The sequence below is a fragment of the Rutilus rutilus genome, assembly GCF_951802725.1.
Source record: "Rutilus rutilus genome assembly, chromosome: 9".
NCBI classification, from domain to species: Eukaryota; Metazoa; Chordata; class Actinopteri; order Cypriniformes; family Leuciscidae; genus Rutilus; species Rutilus rutilus.
In genome coordinates this window covers 32,057,858-32,069,327 of record NC_140223.1, presented here as the reverse complement: position 1 = coordinate 32,069,327, position 11,470 = coordinate 32,057,858, and the positions used below count along the sequence as shown (strand labels likewise).

The following is an 11,470-nucleotide window of genomic DNA, read 5'->3' as shown; positions in this document are numbered from 1 at the left end:
AGGCTCTATGGGAGGAAAACTATAGGCTATAGGCTACAGACAAGAGCATATGAACGCGACGCGCAAAGTTTCACGTTAATGGCATTTCCCTTCCTTAGAGACACGAGTCGGCATGTATTAGAAAACGTATCAGACCCATTTGAATTCTGCACAGAATGCTATATTTTAAAGCTATATGGAGGAGATTAGGAGGAGAAATAATTTGAGATTAGGAGGAAACTGCGGCTTCACGGGCTCAACACCTCTGGCTGAGCTGTGATATAAACTAAACACTATTGGCTATTTAAAAAAAGGGGAGGAGCTGTTCGGTATGTCCCGCTCTGTCTTCCACCACAAACTGACTTATCGTTGTACATTTGTTTGTTCTAGTTATTTACACAGATTTATTGTTTATTCTGTATGCGTAATTCAGATATGGCTGGCATGAAGAATGATTACATCAAACTTGACATTCTGTCATAACACAGATATATAGTGGGGTTTTCTTTGTCGTAGTTTTTAAATGACATAGTTTCTAACTATTTGAATATCAGGTGTTGAATGAGTAACACCTGACCAGTGTCAAAGACTGAATCTTTGAACGTTCACTGATTGTATCTGCATACACATCATACTACAAAGATGGTTACTGAAGTTAGACAATTTTCTGCATGAATGTAAATAATGGTTGACATATTTCTTTTCTTCAAATGTTTAGTTAGTCATTTTAAACCCCATGTTTTATTTTAAAGTGCCCCTATTATGTTATTTTAAAGGCTCCTAATTTTGTTTTGGAGTCTCCTACAACAGGTTTACATGCATCAAAAGTACAAAAACATTTTCTCATAATATACATTGAACATCACCACATTTTTCAATGATTCTCAAATGGACTGGATGGATGAATCAGTCTCTCTAAATCCCTCCTTTTTGCAAGCTACTCTGCTCTGATTGGCCAGATGGCCCAGTCTGTAGTGATTGGTCTACCGCGTACAGCGCATCTGTCTCTATCTCCTGTCGGGAAAAAAACCAAACCAATTTTTTTTTTATCTGAAGTTTATTCATATCTGGTGTTTTATGTGACGTGTAGCAGATGAAGTCATATATTCTTGTGACAGCTGTGAAGTCAGTGTACAAAACACAGCACAGGGATTTATACACATCCACAGAGAAACTGGACATTCACTCTTCAGGTGATAAACTTTTGTTTTTGATTGAATTTCTTTCTTTTTTCACCACCAACAATAATCAACCGCGTCATTGTGTTTATCTGTCCAAGGGTTTTGGGGCAAGTGTAATTGTTTAGAGATATTGAATTAAAAGAGACTGAATATCATTTAATAATGAAGTGCTCTGATTATTTGAATGTAAACAATAATTTTTTTGAATTCTAAACTGGATCGTTCAAACTGGATGCATTAAAAAATATTCAAATCTTACTTAAACCTGAGTGAATGAACTTAGTATAATTCACTGGTTCATTTAAGCTTCTCTTTTCCAGTAAATCACAGTTGCAGGATATATTGCTGAAGACAAACAGACAAGGAGATGAACAACTACACAGTGAACTTCACCACACCTGAAGCATCTACAAACTCCACAACTGATTTTTTCTGGTTACTTGAAAGTCTGAGAATTTGTATGTTCAGCATAAATCTCCTGTTTGGTTTTCCTACTCACTCCTATATTATATGGCTCATCATCACAGGAACAGGAAGTGGAGTCGCATCAGAGTTCTTCAACCTCAATCTCTCTGTTTGTGAGCTTGTTATCTGTCTGAATTGTTTGTTTTATATAATGCCAGTTTGCTTTCAGAGAATCTCAGAATTACCACTCTTTTTAGGAGGCCTATCCCTTACTGGCCGTCCTCTGTTTCAGTGTCTGATCTGTGTTGAGCGTTACCTGGCAGTGGTTTATCCTGTAACCTTTATGAAGTACAAACCTCTCAGATATAGAGTGATCTGCTGCACTGCAGCCTGGATAACTATTCTTGGCTCCTGCTTCTGTTCCTTATTTATTAACTTGACAGAAAATGGACAATTATATACAAATTTTTTCTCACTGCAGTTCCTCCTCTTCCTCTGCATCCAGTTGTTTTGTCTTGTGGCTGTTCTCAGAGCTCTGAAGCAGTCAGGACCAGGAGAGAGAAGAAGAGAGAGAGAGGAGGAAAACCACATGAAGAGAAGAGCGTTTCAAATCATTCTAATAACTACTGTGAGCATGACTATCATGTATGTCCCATTTGCTACAACAGGATTCATTACCATTCTAACAAACCACTTTATTCATGAACTTTGGACCACAGGTTTGATCTGTTATATACTGGCTGGTTTTGTTCAGCCTGTTCTTTATCTGCATCGCACTGGGAAACTCTCCTGCTCTTGTGCACCATGAAATGGTGATATATGATTTAGTTGTTATTTAATCATTTTAAATAATTGATAAATTAATTGGCTGTTAAATTAAATCATTTTATGCTAAATTTAGTTATTTATTATTTTATTATACTGGAAAATTATAAATTCAGTTTTTGGAGCTGATATATTGCTTTACTTTTTCCTGTGACTTATAGTTATAGCTTCATGTGGTGGTTTTGGTTATGTAATATGTTACATCTCATTAAAAAGTTGTAGGTATTTGCATGTAAAATATAGTTAGAGCACACATTCTCGTACGTTTGCATTGAATTATAACATGCTATTGACAACATGCATCTAAAATGCATTTTACATATAAACGTTAAGTATGGTTATCTGCAAATAATATGCTGATTTTATTACATGTAATCAGTTATATTAGTGAAATACGTCATAACACTTGTTTAACTATTTTAAGTTTTTGCCATTAGTCTGTTGTTTGTTTATTCAAATAAAAAAGGTTATCAATGACCAAGTGTCTCCTTTTATATTGGCTATAACAGTGAATCCAATCCAATATATATATATATATATATATATATATATATATATATATATATATATATATATATATTTATTTTTTATACATATGTTCTATAGCTACACCTGTACACTGCCTATTACCCAACACTTTTCTTAAGCCTGAAAATCGATTTATAAAAAAGTAAAATGTGAAACAGACAAAAGATATACATATTCCACTATTGGTTAAGAACAAAATTGCTCCATGTAGGCTACATAACTAAAAAAAAATAAAAAAAATCAGGCCCTTCATAGATAGACGTTTAAATTTTGTTCACTTACAGTATATCTAATTAGGAGTAATGCATATTTATACTTAATGAGTCTAACATAAAATATTTAAATAGTGTCATCTATGAAATGTATTTAAGTTTGATCAACTCAGTTTAGTTACATTTAGGAAAGAGGAGCTCCTTCTGCCCATAGGCTATCCATAGGCCCATATGCCTATCAGACTCGACAGCTTTTGATGATACATTAAATGTTACTCACAGAAAGAATCATAAATAAATGCAAAAAAAAAAAAAAAAAAAACCTGCCGGACTCCTCCTCCACTTTGCTTTTTTCCTGTTTATTCAGAATCAGAATCAGAATCAGAATCAGAAAGAGCTTTATTGCCAAGTGTGCTTGCACCCACAAGGAATTTTTCTTGGTACTGAAGCTTCCAGTGCACATATACAAATACAAATACAACAAGAACAAAGTAATACAAATTCTAAGAATGAAAATATATAAAAAATAAATAAAAATAGTATAAAAGTAAAAAAGTAGGGTCACAGTTGGGTTTAGTCTGAATAAACATTTACAGATTATGAACATATTTACAGTATTTGAGTAGTATGAATAATATAAATATCACCTGAATTAGAGAATATTACACTAGACAGTGGGAGTCTAGCGCATGTTACAGATTATAAACATATTTACAGTATTTGAGTAGTATGAATAATATAGATATAAATATCACCTGAGTTTATTGCACTAGACAGTGGGAGTATTGCACTTACAGGCATATGCTTTGGGGGGCATGTTAAGTGTTCAGAAGGGAAATGGCCTGTGGAAAGAAACTGTTCCTGTGCCTGGAAGTTCTTGTGGCCAGTGATCTGTGTCGCCGTCCTGACGGTAACAGTTCAAACAGGGGGTGTCCAGGGTGAGTGGAGTCTGTGATGATTTTACCTGCTCTCTTCCTCACTCTGGAAGAGTACAGGTCCTGGAGGGTTGGCAGGGGGGCACCAATAATCCTCTCTGCAGTCCGGACTGTCCGTTGTAGTCTCCTGATGTCCGATTTGGTAGCTGAACCAAACCAGACAGTGATGGAAGTGCTTAAGACAGACTCAATGACGGCTGAGTAGAACTGGATCAGCAGCTCCTGAGTAGAACTGGATCAGCAGCTCCTTATTGCGTCTCCCCTACAGGTGGGTGAAGCACAGGTGTGCCGTGGTGCGTGTGATTGCTTCCTGGATCTTGGGCTTTAAAATCTCTCCAGACCTGGTTGTGGGAGGCCGCCGCTTCTCCTCCTCTCCCGCACCTTTTTGGCGTTTTTGTTTCTTTATGCACGACACCTCATTTCTCTTGTTGCATACATTTGTATTTCCAAACCTAACATCTATACTGACTTTGTTTAACCTATTTTGTTAATTCTTTTATATGGCAATTCCGTGTGGTCTTCCCTCTCTGGTTACATAGCCTAGAATAGGCAGGATGTAACATACCATTGTAGCAATTCACAAGTGAACTGAAGCGGTGACAGCAGATCTCAGGTGGTAGTACTCGACTCATTGAACTGAGAGCAGAATCTCTCCGATATGAACAGAGTGCGCTGTAATGTATAGAGGATTTGAATGACACTTCTCAGCAGACTGCATAACAACTTCCTGGAAGCTTAAGTCATTAGTCTTTGTGTATATATAGTCCTCATTTTACCATTGACTCTTGTCTAGCTTTGTTCCTTGTAACCACTCTTGGTGAGTGTTAGACCAACCACTCTTGGTCAGCCTGTTATTTTCTGACTACTTAAAATTTACACTGTTCTTGTCGGGGCAGTTCCTCCTCTTCTTCTCCATTCAGTTGTTTTGTCTTGTGGCTGTTCTCGGAGCTCTGAAGCAGTCAGGACCAGGAGAGAGAGGGAGAGAGAAGGAAAACTGCATAAAGAGAAGAGCATTTAATCTCATTCTAATAACTACAGTGAGCATGACTATTATGCATGTCCCATATGTAGTCATAGGAGTTGTTACCATTCTGAAGAAACAGATTATTAAGGCACTTTGGTCCATTGGTTTGACTTGTTATGTGCTGGCTGGTTTTGTTCAGCCTGTTCTTTATCTGCACCGGGCTGTAAAACTCCCTCTTTCTTCGAAATAATAGAGTGTTTGATTCTACCAGAATGGGCAAGTTAAAGCAGCTTAATGATGCCTCCAAATATTTATTTAGCTGTGTCCAAGAATTGTGCATTGTGATTCCTTTAGTCTCACATTAAGTTGTTTTTAAATGTACAGTACATTTTTGTGGAACATATGCTATATATCTGTCACAGTGTCTGGTTGGTGTTCCCTGGGTGTCCACTAGAGTTCTCTTCCCCATACCGTCACCACCTCATCATGAACTGCATTTCCCATAATCCTTTGTCTGTACTTATCACTGATCATTGCACACAGCTGTTCCCACTCACATTGTCCCACTGCCCACCTGTAGGGGAGACGCAATAAACAGGAAAAAAGCAAAGTGGAGGAGGAGTCCGGCAGGTTTTTTTTTTTTTTTTTGCATTTATTTATGATTCTTTCTGTGAGTAACATTTAATGTATCATCAAAAGCTGTCGAATTCAACTCTCTTCTCTGTCCACCTCCACCACCACCCACCTCCTCTTTAACTGCCGACGATTTTGCGAACTTCTTCACCAACAAAACAACAACCATCAGCAGTCAGTTCTCAGCTCCACACACACAGGAACCAAGACTGACCCCTTCCACAGCCAATAACCCTCTGTCCTCCTTTTCTCCGCTAACCGAGGACGAAGTATCTACACTTCTCCTCTCCAGTCATCCTACCACCTGCCCTCTAGACCCCATCCCCTCACACCTTCTACAAGCCATCTCTCCCTCACTTCTACCAGCACTCACACACATCATCAACACATCGTTCCATACTGGCACCTTCCCTACAGCATTCAAGCAGGCTCGGGTCACTCCACTGCTTAAAAAAACAACACTAAACACATCATTTGTAGAGAACTACAGACCTATCTCTCTCCTACCATTCATTGCGAAAACACTTGAAAGAGCTGTTTTCAACCAAGTAACATCCTTCTTGTCTCTAAACAACCAGCTGGATGTCAACCAATCTGGCTTCAAGAAAGGGCATTCAACTGAGACTGCATTACTGTCGGTCACAGAAGCCCTACGGATTGCAAAAGCTGCTTCCAAATCTTCACTCCTCATTCTCCTGGATCTGTCTGCTGCCTTCGACACTGTAAACCATCAGATCCTTATGTCCTGCCTCTCATCACTGGGCATCACAGGAACTTCACTCGACTGGTTTGAGTCCTGTCTCACAGGGGTTCCCCAGGGTTCAGTTCTTGGTCCCCTCCTCTTCTCCATCTACACTACATCACTGGGACACATCATACAGGCACACGGTTTTTCCTACCACTGCTATGCTGATGACACACAGCTCTTCCTCTCATTTCAACCAGATGATCCCACAGTAGCTGCACGGGTCTCAAGCTGTCTGGCAGACATCTCCACATGGATGAAGGAACATCACCTGCAGCTCAACCTGGCAAAGACTGAGCTTCTTGTCCTCCCTGCCAATCCATCTCTACAGCACGACTTCACCATCCAGCTTGATTCATCATCGATCCCCCCATCAAGGTCGGTCAGAAATCTGGGAGTAATGTTTGATGACCAGCTGACCTTCACAGATCACATTTCAAAGACAGCTCGATCATGCAGGTTTGCGCTGCACAACATCAGGAAGATCAGGCCTTTCCTAACTGAGCACACAACACAACTTCTCGTCCAGGCCCTGGTCATTTCTAGGCTTGACTACTGCAATGCTCTTCTGGCCGGACTTCCAGCATGTGCAACCAAACCTCTACAGATGATCCAGAATGCTGCAGCCCGTCTTGTCTTCAACGAGCCCAAGAGGGCCCACGTCACTCCTCTGTTCATCTCTCTGCACTGGCTACCTATCGCTGCTTGCATCAAGTTCAAGGCATTGACGCTTGCTTACAGATCTATCACAGGCTCAGCTCCCTCCGACTTTCACTCACTCCTACGAGCCTACATCCCTACCAGACACCTACGATCGATCAACGAACGACGTCTCGTGGTTCCATCACAGAAAGCCACAAAATCACTTTCCTGAACATTCTCATTCACAGTTCCATGCTGGTGGAACACTCTCCCCACCCTCATCCGGAATGCAGAATCCCTGACAACATTCAAAAAAACAGCTGAAAACCCATCTCTTCCGTGAGCACTTACCTTCATAAAAAAAAAAAAAAAAAAAAATTCCCTTTAAACCTCACTTATCGGGCTTATGCTACTCTGAATAATGCCTGAACCTCGTATTCTGAGCACTTCTTGCGTTGTTGTTGTTGTCTTTTGCCTCTTCATGATGACTCGCTTAATTTTAGTCCTAATTTGTAAGTCGCTTTGGATAAAAGCATCTACTAAATGACTAAATGTAAATGTAAATTGTTTGTATCTGTCTATTTATACCCTGTCTGTTTCAGTGTTTGTCATGGAGTCCTTGCTTAATGTCGGTTAGCACTTCTGAGTTCGTTTCCTGGTTTGTTTCTTGTTTTTGGACTGTCTCTGTATGGATTTTGACCTTTTGCCTGGATGTTTATGATTACGGATTACCCCATTAAAGCTGCACTTGGTAGGGATGAGGAAATGAAGCCTCATGAATCAATGAGGCTTTCCCCTGACTGTTCTGGAAAAGATTCAAAGCTTTGAGAGTGTCGAGAACAGCGCCATCTGGTGATTTTTTAAAAATAAAGCAGCCAGAAGCCTGCGTTAGAAGCTCTGGCAGATGAAGCAACCACAACACACTCCATAGTTTCAATGTTATGTGTACAAATAAAAGCCTTACATGTTTGTGTTTGATTTATTCATTAAATAAAATAATTTTCCCATTAAAGCAGGGTTCACCAATCTCGGTCCTGGAGGGCCGCTGTCCTGCAGAGTTTAGCTCCAACCCCAATTAAACACACCTGAACCAGCTAATCAAGGTCTCATTAGGCATACTAGAAACTTTCAAACAGGTGTGTTGGAGCTGGTTGGAGCTAAACTCTGCAGGGACAGCGGCCCTCCAGGACCGAGATTGGTGAACCCTGCATTAAAGTGTGACAATAAAATATAATATAAGCTTATATGATTCAATAAGATTTAATGTAGGCTCTCTCTCTCTCTCTCTCTCTCTCTCTCTCTCTCTCTCTCTCTCTCTCTCTCTCTCTCTCTCTCTCTCTCTCTCTCTCTCTCCCTCTCCCTCCACACACACATAATGAATAAAGACATTGTCTGATAGGATCATCTGTTATTAAATGTTCTTATGACACTTGTTACTGATAGTGCTTATGTAACTGTAGGAATGACAGAAAGATTTGTTAAATACGATCTGGAGTTCGAGCCTTCTGACACCCAAAGCGAAACGCGCACGTGATTGGACAGAAAGTGAGGCTTCGTTTTTCGTCGATCACGTGACTCTAGTAAACCAATACACACCCCGATACGGGGCTTCACTAGAAATTGTGTCGCTTGTGTGATACGTGCATCGAAGCTTCAGTGTCATACGTAACATCACTAGCACTTGGATCTTACCTTTTGTGTGTGCATCATGTGACAGAAGGTCTCCATCACAATGAACAGATCCAGCAGTACGGGGTTTCGTATCCTTCCTCCTAACACTGAGAAGGAGAGGAGGGGACGAGTCCGAAATTTAATGGCCCCACGTTAGCAGGGCCAGACGATGGGTTGTCTGGCTCAGACATTTTGGACTCTCTCGAGAGGCATGGAGTATAATGATGCAGCACTAAAGGATTTTTTTAAATACTGCCTTGATGACCCTTTGCCTCGGTGGGAGATGAAGGGGCTGGAGATCCTGGACTTTTGGGGGTTCACAAGATAGATATCTTATGTATGATAGATACGACATCATCGTAGCCAGTGGGATACACCAGCCCTGCCTACGTCTCCTGACAAGATGGCTGACCCTACGCCTGTGTCTCGAGACATGCCCTTGCCAGAGATTGTAGCGCCCCCAGAGGCGGTAAGCTCGATTTCACCGTCTTGCCATCATACACGGAGGAGGAGGAAGCAGGCGTCCACCGTTCCTCAAGACCCGGAGGCCATCCCCGAGCAGCCCTCTGTCATCCCCAAGCTGCTCGGCCTGCAGGCTCCGCCCCTGATGCCTGCCCTGCTTGCTCTGCTCAAGCTTCCGGCTCCGCACTGGTCTTCTGAATGGCAGGTTCCGCCCTGGCCATCTGCACAGCCTGCTCCGCACTGGTCTCCTGAATGGCAGGTTCCGCCCTGGCCGCCCGAGGGGAAGTCTCTGCCCGGGCCGCCCGATGGACTGTCTGCTCCACCCTGGCCACCTGTTAAGCCATCTATTCCTGTTTTTCTTCCCCTCCATGGACCTGGGTCTCTGTATGGATTTTGACCTTTTGCCTGGATGTTTATGATTACGGATTACCCCATTAAAGCTGCACTTGGATCTTACCTTTTGTGTGTGCAATATTTTCAACATGCTGATTCTTAAAGTTTGCTTTTTTTATTTTTATTAATGGATTAATTTAAATCATTTAAATAGGGCCTAAACATATAAGAACACAACACCTCAAATACATACTAAAAATGTAAACATAAGCAATGACTGTATCTCTGTTATCGTGCATATTACAGTTTTTCTCGATTGTTTAAACACTATAACCAGGCTTTTGAAGAAAAATTTCAAAACCATAATGCCATTTATCAAAAAGCACACCTATTTCCCTAAACTATAAACACTATTCCCTGTTTTGACACGAGTCAGATTTGTTGAGCTGTCACTGCAAAACTCTACACACAAATCCCTTCATTTCTCATTGCCTAGACCATGTTATCATATAGAAAGCACTAGCATTCAATATTGTTCACACAAGTCAGCACAGCTTCAGCTCAGTTAGCACACAATTACCCAAGTGGAAACACTAAGAGTCAAAATTTAACACACATCAATCAGATCCTTCAATAGATAGATAAAAGGGCCCGATCAGTTTATTGAGTTTTGGAACAATGGATCCAGAAAGACATGAAGGAAGAGATTGAGGATGGATAAGGAGGAGGAGGAGGAGGAAGGGCAAGGGCAAGAAGACAAGCAGTCTCAGATGAAATTTACAGTTTTTCTCAATTGTTTACACACATTTTTTGGTACTTGAGACACAATGACCACAACATGTAACTCATTCACCAACCCCCTGAACCAATTCTGCTAAACTACAAGCACAATTCCTGCTTTACACTCAAATTGTACTTCTAAAACACACTTTTTTCAAAACACTACACACAATTCTCTGCTTTTGGCACAATTTTCATGCAGAAAATCTCTTGTTCTCTTACGAGAGGTTCTCTCGTATTGCGTAAGCTAGCTTACGCTGCGGGAAAGTCTCCTTTCTCGAGATACTGAAGCCAAAAATTATCCTTAATTTTTAAAATCTTGTCAACGCAGTGCGGCAGCCTGCAGACCTAGGGCAGGCGACTCGCGTGCCCATTGGCTGCTCTGCGGCAACTGCAGCAGCCTATCGCTGAGCCCTGGGCGTGACGTCACGTCCAATGAGCGCGCCTGGCGCGCTCAATGCGTCACAGCCCGTCATTAGGGGTGTGGCTTAGCGTATATAAGCAAGGCTCAGAGGCTGCTTCGCTGATTTCTGTCTCTTCAGCGAAGCTCTTCGCATCGCTGATCTCTGAGGAAGCCGCCGTCGAAGCAAGCGACCAGCACGCCGAGGATCTCAGCCTGAGGACGCCGGCCGCTTTCGCCACCTTCAGCCTTCCCTGCCTGCTGTGCTATCCGGCACTATATCCTTTTTCTGCTCTGTGTTGTGTGTGTTTGTGTGTTCGCCCCGCGACACACTTGCATCTAAAAGAGCGCGAGGCGTTGTTGCAAATGCCTCGCTCATCCTGTGGCTCGTGTGAGCCACGCTCAGCGACAGAGACCGCCATGTATCTGCGCTCTCTGCCTGGGCTTCTATGACAGCTGAGCGCTCGCCGGAGCCCCTCCCGCGAGCCTCGCTATTTCCTTCTCCCCCCCACCTCCCGACGCGCAGCGGCCCGCTTCGCCCCCACTGCCGTCGCCTCAGGGGATGAAGCAGACAGCGCTGTTTTCTTAGACAGCTGCTTTCTCTCCTCCGTCAAGCCGCGCAAACGGCGCCGCTCACAAGGGATGTCAGAAACGGACGGTCCCGGGCTATAGCTTCCTTTACTTTACAAGAAAGCTACCCCCCGGACGACGCACGCCCCTCCTGCGCTCTCCCCCTCTGTTCGAGCCGCGCAAACGCGCCGCTCACAAGGGATGT

The 11,470-nt window shown here is 42.3% G+C and overlaps 1 protein-coding gene across 1 annotated transcript; it reads left to right on the top strand.

The window, feature by feature from the left end:
- Positions 1-1,527: 1,527 nt before the first annotated feature.
- On the top strand, positions 1,528-8,877 carry LOC311297383 (chemokine XC receptor 1-like; the record flags this gene model as incomplete). Its single annotated transcript, XM_084419629.1, has 2 exons — positions 1,528-2,193; positions 8,767-8,877. The coding sequence occupies 2 exons, from the start codon at positions 1,528-1,530 to the stop codon at positions 8,875-8,877; spliced, it is 777 nt and encodes a 258-aa protein (XP_084275755.1).
- Positions 8,878-11,470: the final 2,593 nt, after the last annotated feature.